General features: G+C 34.8%; 1 protein-coding gene and 1 long non-coding RNA gene across 2 annotated transcripts; one reads left to right on the top strand and one right to left on the bottom strand.

The window, feature by feature from the left end:
- Nucleotides 1-421: 421 nt before the first annotated feature.
- LOC128218432 (uncharacterized) lies at nucleotides 422-2,562 on the bottom strand. The gene is made up of 3 exons (XR_008258377.1): nucleotides 2,501-2,562; nucleotides 2,115-2,235; nucleotides 422-477 (listed from the first exon to the last, which is right to left on the bottom strand). It is a non-coding gene; the product is annotated as an uncharacterized LOC128218432 (long non-coding RNA).
- Nucleotides 2,563-8,216: 5,654 nt separating this feature from the next.
- Nucleotides 8,217-13,265, top strand: LOC128218216 (uncharacterized). Its single transcript, XM_052925824.1, has 5 exons — nucleotides 8,217-8,315; nucleotides 8,626-8,789; nucleotides 9,043-9,205; nucleotides 12,264-12,351; nucleotides 12,504-13,265. Exons 1-5 carry the CDS (start codon nucleotides 8,252-8,254, stop codon nucleotides 12,772-12,774), a joined length of 750 nt encoding a protein of 249 aa, XP_052781784.1. The 5' UTR covers nucleotides 8,217-8,251; the 3' UTR covers nucleotides 12,775-13,265.
- Nucleotides 13,266-16,432: the final 3,167 nt, after the last annotated feature.

Raw genomic sequence — 16,432 nt, 5'->3', positions numbered from 1 at the left:
TGCCATTATCTCAATATATATAACACAATCTAACATGTCTAAGCAGGCTATCGTTTTCGTTGTTTTCCAGGAAGGTTTACATTCCTTGACGCCAGATGGCCAGGCTCATCGCACGACAGTTTTATTTATCGTGCAAGTGATCTTGCGGACCACATGGACGCAATGAACAGAAGTTGGACTGATGGCATTTTAATTGCTGACAGTGGGTAAGTAATAATAACATTCAACACAAACATATATTGTATTCACATGTACTTAAATATGCATACATTTAAAAAAAAACATACACGTTTACCAACTTTTTTTAAAATAATCACCAAACATAACAAAACTATAATAACAACTTTAAATAGTCTGCATATTATATCATAATATTAAAAAAAATAAAGTAGCCGTGGGGATGAAAGTGTTTCACCAAATTCTTGAAATCAGGGGTTGAGGTGGCAAGGGGAACTTGAGACGTATTATATCACTGGTCTGAAAAGAAAAGATTTAAAATTGTATATTTAGGTATGCCTGTTCTCGTGTCATGATGACACCATACAGAGTGGCCGATACTCAGCAGAAAATTAATTTCAACCGGGCACACTCAAGGACAAGGGTTGCTGTGGAAATGGCTTTTGGTCGCTGGAAGCGACGATTCGGAATTCTACATGGAGAGGTAAATATAAAATACGAATAAAGCAGATTAGATTAGTAAACTATATTATTAATAAAAGTTGTTTTTTTTTAAATAATATTACGGTGTTCAAAACAATATCAACTGATAGTTGTGCTTTTTAAAACGTCTTAAGCAAAGGGCTAGTAATTCAATTAACATGAATATCATAGTGTTATGTAACCTCGAATCATTTTCTATTTCCTTCCTTCTACATTTTCTTTGTGGTAAAACATGGCCTTGACATTCACGGAAAACGAAACAACAAAATGGAATATAAGTTGAAAGAATTTTGATATATATATGTAGGGAAATGTGTTGAACTAACTTAAACATCCTGCAATATACCTTACATTACGGTTTGTTTACAAAAAAACACATCCTTGTTATGTCATTATTCATTTAATCTTTAGCAAAATGATGAAATGAATAATGAAATACCACCATTAGTTACTATGTCTTATGAAAGTTAAACAGTATAAGTGGATTTAGCCTTCCAGTGGATGGTAAGTTTAATTGTTTTTCGATACATAAACAAAAAGGTCCTTGGTTTGATTACCGGTTGGGGAGTTTTTAAATCAGATGTTTACTTTGTACAAAATTCCGTAATTGTTCAATTAATAAATCTTAGGTGTATTTCCCATCTAGCTACGTCTGAAGCCAGCTAAAGCATCTAAGGTCACTGTAGCCTGTGCTGTGCTCCACAACCTTGCCATCGACCTGAAGGAGCCTGATGTGGATGACGTTGTTCCTGTTGCGCCACAGCCAGGCGAAGATTACAGAGGACAGGAGCAGGGGCAGGCCATAAGAGATCATATTGCTAGAGCATACTTCAATTAATATAGGATAATTGTTTTTTTTCAATGTAAGATCTATTTCAACAAGTTAGCATCAAAAGATAAATTTCACAAGTGGCTATGAGTTAAGTATTTACTTTTGGTGTTCACGAGGTGAAATATATTTTAATTACACTGAAACATTTTTCGTGTTTTATTATATGCCTTAAAATGACAATAAATCAGTCATCAAAATTAGACTTTTGGATGAACAAGCCCAAATTTTTTTAACAAGCCCTAGTATATAAAATTCAGAATTTGAGCAAGCCCGAAACACATTTTACCAGTGCAGGGCTTGCAGGCTTGTGTAGATTTCGACCACTGATAAATTGTTGTTTTTCAGAAAAGCGTGCCAATTTTCATGCAAATGTAACATCATTTCTGAAATGCGCTGAAATTTGATTTGTAATTGAGAGCATGCTAAAACTAAAACATTTGAGAAACAGCAATTGAAACAGTGAAATAAGCTTTTTATTTCACTGATAAATCTTTATTAACCACATGAAGGCATATAATAAAAAGTGTTTTTCGTGTTTATTATATGCATTGCCATTAGTGAAATATGGATAACACAATATAACAAGTCACACTTATTCTCTTGATCAAATATCTAGGCTTACCCATGAATCCCGCTAGTGTTTGGCTGAAGGATTGTTCCTTCTCTTGCATTTTTTCAGTGGCACACTTGAAGAATGTCTCCATTGCTGCGAAGCTTCGGATTTGGACATCGGCCAGCTCATTCTGTATTAAATTGCAATATTGCAGTGAATATGGAAATCTAATTTTAGGCATTTTCTGTCAAAGTAAAAATTGCAATATTTGGATGGCTTCTAAGAGAATTCTCTATGATGCAACAAACTGCAGTAATTTAAAGAAAAAGAAGAATGTCTTTCAATTTAACAATTTTATTAACACCATTAAATCTTGCAACCCCTACCCAAATCTTTGGCAACATTTACTGATAAATATGAATATATATTTATATGTACAAAGACTAGCTCATTACCTGTTTTTGGAAAAAGATGTACTGCATCTTGTTGATGTCTTCTGTTGTCACCTTTGTTGTTTCCTTAGCAGTTTCGTAAGATTTTCTTAAAAGGGAAATGTATTTAAATATTGAACTGGATAAGTTGTCCAAATGTTATCTTTTGGCCAGAATGTTAATCTATATTATATGACTGGCTAGAAAAAACCATTGGACCATAAACATGGTTGAATTTCCCAATTTGTAGTATGTCAGGCAATTTCATATCACTTCATAGCAATGCTTAACTATTGTGTCAAGTTAAAATTGTAACATAATCAACTACTACACATTGTTGAATTCACCACATCCTCTTGAAACCTTATCAAATTTGTTACCTTTTATGTCCACCAGGTATGCTGACATTTTCTTGTCCACTTCCACTGACAAGGTTGTTTATCTGTAACATTAATAATTTAATATTATTTTTTCAAAAATGCACTGAGAACTAAAGGGACATACCTGATAAGAAAAACATTTATAATTTTTAAACTAATGCTTCTTACGAAACTCATCCGTTCCTCTTCAGCTATGTAACTGACACTGCGTCTGCAAATTTATCATTTCCCGCAATGAGATGGCTTAACATGAGAAGAAACATGTTGAATTTATATCAGCTATAACAGAACACATTAACAAGACCTTACTGGAAATATGTTATACAACTTCCCTATGATTAAGTATAATATATATATATATGCAAATTATATATATTTTATATACATGTCTTAGTAAAAGCTAGTTTTCAAATGTTTATGTAAAAAAGGCTAAATATCTGTGATAATAAATTATATGACTGTTCACAGTCCTATATTAACCTTGTGCAATCACGAATTTATTTTACATGAATCATTATGCACTTTAAATTACACTTATTCTGTTCATACATTTCTTAAATTTTGTTAATGATTTTTGTTATAATGCCATTTAATGTTATTATCTATGTTATTCAAATATGAGTAATAAACATTATTGTATCATATAGGTATTGGAACTCACGACTTCTTCACGGAGGGGCCTTGATTACCACATTCGTATGTCGTACCTGCATTCTGAAGATGCAAACAAATTAATATAAAAAGGCATTTGTTGGGGTTATTCTACACAGGCATTTGTTTAAAAGGCATACCCAACAATTTCAACATATACGAACAATGGTCTCTTCACCTGGCTTTCATTTCATCCTATTGCATTAATTATTTTTAAAGCCCCTATGTACTGTAGTGTGTGTGGGTAGCCTACCGGCTAGCTCAGTTGGTTAGAGCCCCTTGTTATTGTCCCGTCACCGGGCACACTTTTCCTCCCAAGTTTACTTGGTACATATAAGTATCTAGCATTTATTCTTATTAACATGTGATGTTCAAATTATATATATTGCTTATAAATGTATGAACGTTATACAACTGATTGAATTATCTATAAAACACTCACATCTTGTTTTGTAACTTCAACAAGTACGTTGGGAGGATGAATTACTGTAGTATCGCCAACAGTGGTCTCCTCAAGCAGTGAGTCTAGAAAAGTGCACACATGTTAAAATAAGTAAGTTAAAGTAAATTTTCAGATTTTTTTTCATGTAAGCCTTTTAACTATGTAAGGTCATAAGACATTAGTATTGTGTTTGCAGAGTACTAATCCGTTATCGATCAAAATCAAGAATTGTAAATGTACGGAAACGAAACGGTTAACGGGACCAGAGGTGTACGAAACCGAACGGGAAATAGAAGACAGGAAGTTTCAGCGAAATCATCATCGCGTGGAGGACAAAGTTTTCTAATACAAACAATAAGTTACTTTCAGGAATGTGTCAACCAAAGGTAATGTAACTTTTCATATTTCCGTTTTGTGTTAGATATTCTTTGCTCTTAATATGACGTTTATTCTTAATAAATGCCAGTTCTTATTAGTTCGTCTTCAAAATTTGGAGACTCCCGAACATCTATTTTTAGATCTTAAAAGTATATATTTAGAAAGAGGGCTTTTCTTACATGACAGACGAGCATTTACATTTTTCTAAAGATATAACTATGTTTTTGTCATCTATATTGCCTTGTTTAAGTGCTAATTGGCTATAAATATATACAGTCTGACACTTACCAAGTTTTGTTGCTACTCCCCCAACAATTCCGGCATATTTCGTCGAATTTACCGTGGCACTTTCGACAACCATCTTGGAAATAATTGATGGGCTCCTTGATGGAGACCCACCTCCTGTGCCCTTCTGGTGTTTCTTGTAGCTAACATGCTCTTGCTTTGCTACCATTTGCCCACTTATTTTTACACTCTTTTCCAGTTCTTAATGAAATCCCAACACTTGAAACATCCTCAGCAATCATCTCCCATATGTTTTTCTTATCAACATTGCTACTTTTCAAATACTTAAGTTCTCTTTTTCTGTAGCTTTGCGTCAGCATTTCTAACTCTCCAATACTGAAGTTTTCATTCCTTTTTCTTTTGTTTACTTCAGGAACTGAATTGACAGATTGTACAGCCTCCATCTTGGATTAAAGCAGACGACAGGAAATTGTTAAGGATTATGGGAAAACAAACAGGAAGTAAGCTTAACGCTGATGCTAACGCTAACACATAAGCGTTACATCAACGTTAGCTAACGCTTACATCAGGAGGGATTTGAACAACAGGATAACACTAATGTCGTTAGTTAACGTTGACATTGATGATTTAACGCTAACACGTTAGCGTAAGCGTAAGTAATTTAACGAGAGTTTTGAACAACCGGGCCGTAGTCTTTTCAACATTACACAACTTTCAAGTTTATTCAATACTTTCTGTAATTATTTCTGTGACAATTGATAGAAGTCACAACAAATGAAGAAGTACAATAGAATATCAATCATTATTCCAAAATAATTATGAAATAATGTGTAATTTCACCTTTATCAATCAAAAATATTTTAAAGACGCACAATATAGGTCAATGCAAAAAATGCACCATTATTTTGAGTAATTTTACTTAAATGGCATAAAGAAAAAAACGTAAATGATTTGTGTACTGGCAACAAAATATTATCAAAATGTTGGTACCTTAATACCTGAGGAATTTTAGTGGCCACGTAGGTTTTAATTAAAAAAAAACGCATTTTAAAAGGCATATATTTCATATTATTTTTATCTGTTTGGTTTTTAACTGGTAAGAGTAAGTCATACTTTCATTTTTATATAACAGTTAAGTTTCACGTACGCGCAAACGCTCGCATACGCGTACACTATCCACGAGTCCATTGCAGTATCAGAAAAAACTAATGGCCTTGTTAAAATTTAAGAAGATTTTGTAAATGATAAACTCTTGCTGTATCAAAATCGTATCGAAACCATTAAAATGCACTTAGTGTCTCGCATATCGCTTACCTTGAGTAATATGCGTTACAAAGCTTCATTCAGTATACCCCCCCCCCCCATTTGTTTCAAATGCATCACAAGCGCCAAAGACTTTGAAATGATTTTCACTTGTTTCAACTCTGTATGGCAATATATTACGGTCACAATCAATTTATACAAGCTTTATACTAGCAGAACATAGTTCACTTTTTCTAGTATTTCATTACCTTATGAATGAATGCATAGTTGCAAGCATTGGTTCATGGGATTTATAAGCGGCATTCGTTGATCATTTCCTCTATTGTTTTACTTTTTCAGGGTGCGTACAGGTCAATTACACTTTCTTCACAAGTAACAACGGCATCACTGTGAAGACGATGCAAACCTGTGCTACAACGTGCTCAGAAAACAACTTCTTCGCTTTCCAAGTAATATCAAGTTTTATTTTACACCCATAATAAATATCGACAAAACTATGTTTTTCGGCGTATTTTACGTATCCCATGCACCTTTATTCCACTCTGCTGACGGTAACGCTATACACGTATGGTAGCGCGATGTTGAAATTACGTTGCGCGTTATTTTAATGAAATATGATATGTTTTAACGTGACTTCTAAATGATTATAACCAATAAGGTATATAATAACAGGAGTATTACTGTACTGTATTTGGATTGTGTATTCTTCAGAAATCCACCGGAGTAACAGGAGCGTACCCGAATTGAATTGAATTACCTTGAATTATACGCCCGTACTCTTTAGCGAGGAGTCGATTGGGTTGGATAAAATGTTTTGTGTGGTGAAAGTGGGTGTCATTTTCGAACGAATACAGTTATATGAAAGAACCATTTGAATGCTCTCTGAACGAAGCATTGAGTGAAATTTCGACAAGCTTTAGATAGTAAAACGATACATGTATAATCTACCTCTTAAAGCAACTGTGCAGCAGGTGATCAATTTGCAAAAAAAAAAAATTGTCGAAAACTGTCATAAGCTTGGTATTAATGTGTACAGTGCATTGCAACTTTCTAACTGAAGTACTACATAGTTTACAATTTATTTAAGTATAGCAGTTATTTCGTATTTTTCCATTAAAAAAGATAACTGGGTATGTCCACCTAGTAGAATTCATTCCTTATGCGTGATTGGCTAGTCGGTGTTATCACGTAATATTACCGAGTTAGGTGTATAGCTAAGTTGTGTCACCCAATTATACAAAGCCGTCGTAGCTCAGTGGATACGATGCTGAACTGCAATTTTGGCGACACGGGTTCGAACCCGGTCTCCCACACATTTTTTTTACATTTTGGTACTTTTTTACAATTATGATATCAAAGATTAACACATTCTATTAAATAATTGTCCTGAGATTCGTTACAAAAAAACTTTTTTGGTGGCAATCTGGTGTACAGTCCCTTTAACCTTCAATATATTGCTGATTTGGAGATTTAAGTACTTGTCACTGATGACCCGATAAAAAAACTATGTGTTACGGGTTTAAAAAGTAATGTCCGGAATACACGGTGTCGCTCACTGTATTAGTCGACAATGACGCAATATTGTTATCTATAAATTGTTCAATGCTCCAAGTTAAACAGCATACAAGTGTTAAGTGTTTTATTTGATTGTAATAATAAATAACAGTGTTAACAAGTTATTCTCAAGTTTAAAATGTTAATATATCTTTGTTATTTTGATAGGAAATCCTAACAGAGGTGTATCCTCGACGCTTGTCAAAACCAGAATGTTTTATCAATATATTTTGGTCAGTATCTACCATGTGACTGTCATAAGGCTATAAATTAGTTAATATTACATAACATATATCCATGCTGGACCTCCGCATTTATAAAAAAGACGCGCACGTTTTGACAACAAAAGTCGCTTAGAGCGATAAGCATTAAAGATAGATATCGTAAGCATGTACTTGTAGCGTGATAGATATGTTACGAACAAAATAACATTGTAAAATTAATAGGCAATAAACATTTAAATATTACAAATGATATATGTATTCTAATAAAATAAAATTCAGTGATAAAAATGATACAAGTACATCATTTGTAAATAATTGGCGTTGTATCACCATTTTGGGGGAGCCAATATTGAAATGTTGGCCCGGCCATACTAGAGTTTGCCTACTGGTACGCCCCTTGAGACACACAATCTTCCAGTATGACGCTCGTTGAATGATTTAAAACATTTTATTCTTTGAAAATAAAACAAGAATTAAACAACACAGTATAATTATTATCAATAAGGACACATGTGCTGCATTATATCCGAGATGCAACATGCACTTGAGAAAAGAAGGATGTTGCTTTCTTCTGTACCACACGTTTGGTGTTGATTTGAAAAGACATATTTATAGATATACGAGTTGGCTAAGCGATATGACGTTTTCAGCAACTTTCACATGTTGCATGATAATATGCGTTCTGTGTTCGGAAGCAAATGGTAAGATCAATTTACCGTTGTATTTCTGTATGTTTGATATTTTTCTGTATTTTAAGATGTTTTGATGGCTATGGAACCAGTGTGATCAAAAGCTTTATGCATGTAGGCTCGTCTGTTTATGAAAATAGTCGCCGATGTAGCCATCGAAAATACATTGGTCAAAAAGGTGTTGGTTTGGTTTGATAACGTGAATTTAACGTTGAAACATTGTCAAGTAAATTAGATAACATCCGTATAGGATGTAAGCTACCATTTGACTCTTAAACAACCAAATATATTATTTATCCTGTGGTACATTATTTCGTTTCAGAACTATGTGGAAAAACGTTTGTAGACTACTATGGTTCCTTTAGTTTTACAAAGCCAGGTAAGAATGAATGTAACTGGATCATCAGTGTTGGGTCTCACGTGTCTGTGAACGTGGATGCTGACATGGGCAATTTTCTCGAAAGCTGCTTGTTAAACAAACTGAGTGTAAGTAGTTTTAGCCTATATGTTTCTATATCTTAAGTATGTAATACTTACAAACAACAATCGAGCAGCCGTCAACGATTGGAATACTGCTACGTTTACTAGAATACATATTCTCTGTTGCATAAGAAATCGAGCGCTGTGGTTATCGTTCTTTTGTAATTATTTTTTCTCACGAAAAGCATCATGTTCTGGATGTTAACTTGTTTGATATCTTGATTTTTTATCCGGCATTTCACCCTTATTTACATTCAAGATCTTTACTCCAAACGCTTCGATCGCTGATTCAAGACAGACGTTATGTAAGACTGGAAATATCCGATTCTCCGGACTGGGTCCAGTCTTCATCAACTTAACGACAGATAGCAAACGGTCAACCACAGTGAACGTCCGATGGGAGACAAATACAACAAGCGACAGTGCGATAACCACTAGTTACTTGTACACTTAGTTTGTATAGAATACTAATCTTGCAGTTGTTGGCAAAAAATAAAAATGTGTTATTCACGGGTATACACAATGCATAGGAAAACATAATCAATAATTCGAGTTCCATAAACTCAACGTTAGGGAGTTATAAGAGACTATTATCATTTATGCAGAATCTAATTATCATTTATGCGGAATTTAATTAAAATATTTTATGTAGTATATACAATGTACCATCTAAGTTATAAGATCTAAGACTTAAGGTATTAGCCATGTAATACAACTCGGGAAACATCGACATATATCGCCACTCGCCGTAACAGATCGCGACGAACATCGGGCGTATTCGGCCTGTACCGGATGTTGCTATTTTTAGAAACAGAAGGTATTTCCCGGCTATTCATAGGTCAATAATGGAATTTCTACATCGTAGAATTTGGAAACATTGAGATGTTTTTCTCATGAATATACGTTTAAAATAAATAAACACTAAAAGTACATGCTGACAGTTGATTACGATACATCTAACAATTTGAGTCATTACAGTAAAACATGGATTATAAGTGAAATATACGCGTAAGAGAAGATTTTCTCTCGAAAAAACAAACTGTCAACAATCGGCTTGGAACTGGGATATTCGTATCAAAGGGCTCTGAATGTAAGTATCCTTGAGCAGTTTTGTACGTTGATGTGTTCAAAAACGTTTGTTTTTTAATTTATCTTTGGAATTCTTAAATCATTTTTATTAGCTAAATGTTTAGACAGCATATTCATATTTTACATGTACTTATGTACATGTTACATATTTTTATATGTACTTATGTACATAACTTATGTATAAGATATGATATGAGTATGTAATCTTTAAATTGATTGTTTTATCTTAGAAAAATATCAGACATAAAATTTTGTTTAAAAATGATGTGTTTTGGTACGTGACCTATTTCTAACATACCACAATACATGTACATACCCGTTATTTGTTTACAAAATGCATATTTTCAAAATTAACCTGTGAAAAAAAGTTGTATGTGGTTAGGGGCTTGAAGCCGCATCTGCTAGGACACTATTAACATTCATTGGCTTGGTGTAGGTCTCGTTAAAACCCCATACTGTTGTGAATCATTATCAACCATATGCACAACAACTACACATTTGTGCCTACCAATCCTTACTCTTGGCTAAAACAGATATTAGTGCAGAATGTATAATACTTGTGCATTTGTGTTTTACGGTTGTAGTTTCTGCTGGTTGATAATCAGAAGTCTAATTTCTTCCAGGCAGGAAAATGACTGAATATTACTTAGTCAACAACACTGGGTTATGAAGAATTCCAGCCTGCATTAAATACTATGTCGGATCCTTGAGAGCGGATTTGACAGCCATGTCCATCCACAAGGCAGTCGCATCTGATCGAGATGATGTGAGTATTTCATATAAAACATATTTGACTTGGTTTTTGTTTTTATAAACCTACTGTATTCAATAATCAAGTGGTGGTGGTGGTGGTGGTGATGATGGTGGTCAAGTGTTGGTGGTGGTGGCGGTGGTGGTGGTGGTGGTGGTGGTGGTGATGATGATGATGATGATGATGATGATGATGATGATGATGATGATGATGATGAATTTTATTGATAAATTTAATAATTGTCTTATATATATATATACATGTATGTATCAGCTTGTTGTTGTTTTTTTCAAAATAATGTCGAGAAATATTAAACTGTTTATATTTTATTTTGTATATGTATGGCAGTATAATTATCTATACTAATTAGTTAGAAAGGCTTTAAAGTACAACTTTTTCCTTTACAGCACTAAACATTCTTGATGGGTAAAGTACCTGAAGGTGCATGCAAACCAAATCAGCATTGACTCAGCATTGAGTAGTTATCATCTGTGCACACGCTACAAGTACAAAGCATGGGAACAGACCAAACTTCAAATGTTGAAGAGTGAAGAATTATTGTGAAAAAACTAATTGTTAGAATACCAATGACAAAATAAAACAGATATACATCAAATTACCCACAGAGATTGTTTACATGTTATAATATTAAAAAAAAAACATTAGTTGAGAACATTCACTCTGATATTTTTCTTGTTTCTTCACATATTTTAGTTTAAAAGTACACTCATTTGTTTTAAACTCTTTATTCTGAGTTAGTATCATAAGTAAAATTCATTTATTTGAAAGAGTACATTTTATGAATAAGTCCAATTAAGCTTTATAAATTTTTACAAGAAAAAGGATGATTTTTAAGCATTTTATAAGCTATAAAAATGTATGGTAACATGACATTATGTATATTTTCTTCAAAACTGGACGGTAAACTATCATAAATTGTCTTTTAAATTGTTCAATAGACATCATAGATAATATCTAAAATGATTTCAGCAGCTTGCCTTATAGTTAACTATTTTTTATGAATTCTATAAAACTGCTATTTATTTTCAAACATCGAAAAACTGCTCTTTTCCGAAGAATCATAAGATCAATCAAAATGATTTTTTTCCATGTTTATCAATAATGTGTTCGTTTGAACTTTAGTTTTCTGTTAACTGAAGTTTATTTTACCAGAAACTGTTGTGTTTATTTCATAATCTCTGATAATGCGAAAAAAAATCAAATATAGACAAAATATTTACTTGTCGCTCTTTGTAGCCCTTGGAGTTTGGGGGTGGGTGAAACATAATGAAACATAAATAACTTTTTTAATTCACGGTAAAAAAATCTTCAAAATTTGGATAAAAGTCCCATAGTGTACCGTGATTATAACTATGTTGTCGGTTAAAGCTTTTAAAAAAGTGTGTATTACGCGGCTAATACCTTAATATATTAAAACAGGTTTTGGCAGTCAATTTTACTATACCCTTGTTGGAGAATATAAACACTAATTTATTCACATCATTCATTGAATTAAATGTAGTATCTAATTCATTTGCTACGGAAAATAATCTTGTCTTAAGTCCTGGTATACATGATACTGAAACAACATATTTACTTCTGTTTTCTGATCTAATTCGAAGGAATCGGCCTCTTTTCAGATGAAAACAAGATTGCTTTGTATGTCCCGGTCACTGTTACTGTGTGTGTTATTGTTGCCGTCGCCATCTTCGTAGCGATATGCATAAGGTAAAGTGGCTGGTCTTATTGAACATTAAATATATATATAAAATGTATAATTCTAGTTGAACAAATAGATGAACATTTTGTTGATAAACTATCTGGAGTGATAGTTGTTTTGAGAATATAATATTACTCGTAGTTGTACTTTTTTCTTCTAGGCAAAAAAGTACACAGAAGAAAGACAAAGGAAAGGTTGACGAACAAAATTATTCAAACACAACAACCAAACTTCGAGCCATTGACTCGGCACATTCGTTACAAAGCCATCCTGAATGCGAACTGAGGGAATATACAGCGCTTTATAAACCACAAAGATCTGTGGCTAACGCGAACAACCAAGATTACGCCGTCCTACACCAGCAACTAGGGCCAGCCTACTCACAAGACGACACAGAATACTCGGAGGTGAATATTTATGAAATGGTGTAGAAAGGCACTGAATCCGGTGTGGGCAAAAGACAAACCAATTCATGTTTTTGTTTTGGTGATAAAACAGTCATCTTTGTCTGTATAGAAACAGTATATGCAAAACTTGATCAAACATTGAATACTTCGCCTGTCGGTATAATTAAACTAGAGATTATATACAAACTTTAATGTAAAAGAGGATATGAGTAGAATTTTTTTGAGGACTTTGAGAACACGTTTTATTTGGAAACGCAAAGTTTCAAGACGATGACAAGGACATCGTCGGAAAAAGCGATCCCTGTGTGTGTGTGTGTATTTAAGACGACAGAAACAATTTATATGCTAATGTACATAAACCTCCTTAAAGAAATGCATTGGTGCATTTATTTCCAACTTGACGAGTACCTTTTTATATTGGACTAATTTGATATCATGCACTTTGAGTTTCATTGTGAGCACATTCGGGGTTTCTCGTTTTCACATACATGTATATCGAATAAAAAACAATATTCACTCAATTATGAACCCCATACATGTATACAGATATCACGGAAGAAAGACATTCATATCAACAGTATATACTTATTATAAACCTACTATTGCTTGACAATTACATAATTATAAGTGTTTTACATATTTAAAAACACTACCAACAATGGGCACGGGCGAGACTACGCTATCGCGGAAAATCGCAGCGATATACTCTGCGATTGTCAACGCGGTGGTGCGTTTCATCACCGCGTTCATCTGCTGCTACCGCGTACGACATCCGAAAACATGCAAGCCGCATATCGCGGCGATGCGGCTTACCGCGATATGCAGATATTTTAGATACAAATAAAAGATTGCACATGTAAATTGAACCGTGCACGCCGAATGGACTTCACTCGATTGCGCGGGTATACAATATCGTCCACGATATTTGGGAGTTATGTCGCTGAAATATTGACTGTTTGTTAAAGGTCGGCAGTTTAGTGCGCACTGATCATCAAACGCTAGTTTGGCTGTTTCGCCTGAAAAAAAAACCTAGGGGTAAAATCGCCCGGTCGATAGAACTTTCTTTCTCTATATGATTTTTCTGTCGATTAAAAGCCAGGGGCAAAGCATGGTCACTGTGACGCATTGTCGAGACGTGAAAACCCAAAGGAACGTGACTGCCCAAGTGTAATCACTGAAGAGTAATCAAATGCAGGCCTTGCAAAAAGTGCCTGAAAAGAGCCGAAAATATGACCTGACAGAGAGCATATGACCAAGTTCAATTTCCTTATACCCAGATACAATCGATACAACCCTATAGCTGGGTCGCAAATATCGTACGGACTGTTAATAATTATCAGCCTGAAGCTGGACCTTCAACTCCACAAGAAGATCAAATGGCATCTAAGCAGTCGTTGAAGTTTTTCACTAGATGCCAAAATAGCTCAAGGGACTACAGGAGAAAGATCCAGATATAATCCCATGCGTACAGGCAAAGCAGTCGAATAGAAAGCCTGATGCTATTAATATGCAGACCTGCAGTCCAGCTGCAAAACACTATTGCATACACTGGGATGCACATACCATACAAGATGGTCTCTTATTCAAGTGCTTTGAATGAAAGAATGGTCTCGAGAAACATGTTCAGTTTAAATCCTCAGAGTCTGAATACATCAGATTTGTATGAGTGTCATGATTCCATACAATCTGGTGATTTTGGTCTCAAGAAAACAATTGAAGATAAGTCAGCTATACTACTGGTACAAGCTGAAAGGAGATTTGTACCTGCATTTGGAAAACGGTGATGTGTGCGCAACAGTGAGCCTCCCACACGGACGCCTAGAGCTCCAATGGTTAATATAAAACAGATGCACCATTAGATTAGTGTCAACAGATTACTTGGGACCACTACCCCGTAGTCGTCAAGAAAACGGGTATATACTGGTATTTACTGACTGTTTCAGCAAGTATGTTGAAGTAATCCCTGTTCCTGATCAAACAGTTGAAACATGTGCAACAAAAAACCTTAATGAATTCATATCTCGTTAGGGTTGTCCTCCATCCTAAGTGACCAAGGAAGGAACTACGAACGCAAAGTTTTCAGAGAACTGTGCAGTTTACTTGACGTTCGTTAACTAAGAATAATGCCAAGGATACTAGATGCAACAAAAGTTGAGCGATTCAACCGAACTCTAGCCAGTAGGGACAAGGCGTTTCTGTGTGGAGAGCAAGCAGATTTGGATGAACATCTTGGTTGCTAAGCTGGAGCTTATAGATCAACACCAAATGAAAGTACTGATTAACACCAAGCTTGGTGACCATGGGACGAGAACAACGTCTACCCTCAGATTGGTATTTGGTAGTCCAACAATTATGAATGGAATCGAGGTGACCACGTACGCTTACTTTGTGGTGCCCCAGAAACAAAAGATGCAGAAAGCACATCTAATAACACGAAAGTATCTGCATGTAGCAGCACTCAGAAACAAAGAGTTGTACGATACTAAGGTTGCAATTGGCCACTACAAGGTCGGTGACATGATGTGGTTTCTAGCGGAAGCAAGGAAACTTGAGAAGACATATGACGGTCCTTACTCGATCAAGCAGAAAAGTGGGGTGGTCAATTTTGTTCTCCAACTAGATTTCGAAAAAAGTTCCACTTGTGTAATAATCATTAACAACATTAGTGCACCAAGTTACCTCATTCACATCAAGTAGCATCATGTACATCAAGTAACCTCAGTGTATCCAATAACCCCAAGTGTACCAAGTAATCTCATGTTCACTAAGTAACCTCATGTAAACCAAGGAACCTCAGGGTACTAAGTAACCTCATGTGTACCAAGTAACCTCATGTGATTCAAGTAACCTCATGTACACAGGTAACCACAGTATAATACGTAACCTCATGTGTATCAAGTAATCACATGTATACCAAGTAACCTCGCGTGTACCAAGTTACCTCATGAACACCAAGTTACCTCGAGTTCACCAAGTAACATCATGTACAATAAGTTACCCCTTGTACACCAAGTAACCTCACGTTCACCAAGTAACCTTATCTGTACCAAGTAACTTCATGTGTACCAAGAAACCTCATGCACACTAATGTAACCTCATATGTACCAAGTAACCACATGCATATCAAAATGCCATTTTACCAAGTAACCTTATGAACACCAAGTTATCTCATGTGTACCACACTTTCACCAAATAAGCTTATTTGAACCAAGTAACTTCATGTAAGTCAAGTTACCCAATGTGTACCACTTACCTCATGTGTACCAAGTTACCTCATGAACACGAAGTTACCTCAAGTTTACCAAGTATCATCATTTACATCAAGTAACCGCATGTGTACCAATTAACCTCATGTACACCGAGTTACCCCATGTGTACCAAGTAACCTATTTCACACACACAGTAACCTCAAGTGTACAAAGAACCCTCATGTGCACCAAGTTACCTCATGTTCATCAAGTAACATTATGCACACCAAGTAACCTCATGTGTACCAAATAACCTCATGTACAACAAATTACCTCGTGTGTACCAAGTTACCTCATGTGTACAATAAATCTTATTCAATCACACAGTAACCTTAACGTAACATCATTTACACCAAGTGGCCTCACGTTTACCAATTAACCTCATGTAAACCAAGTTACCTTACGTACACCAATTATCATCATGTACACCAGGT

Source organism: Mya arenaria, chromosome 14 (assembly GCF_026914265.1).
Source record: "Mya arenaria isolate MELC-2E11 chromosome 14, ASM2691426v1".
NCBI classification, from domain to species: domain Eukaryota; kingdom Metazoa; phylum Mollusca; class Bivalvia; order Myida; family Myidae; genus Mya; species Mya arenaria.
This window is presented reverse-complemented; position numbering and strand designations above follow the sequence as displayed.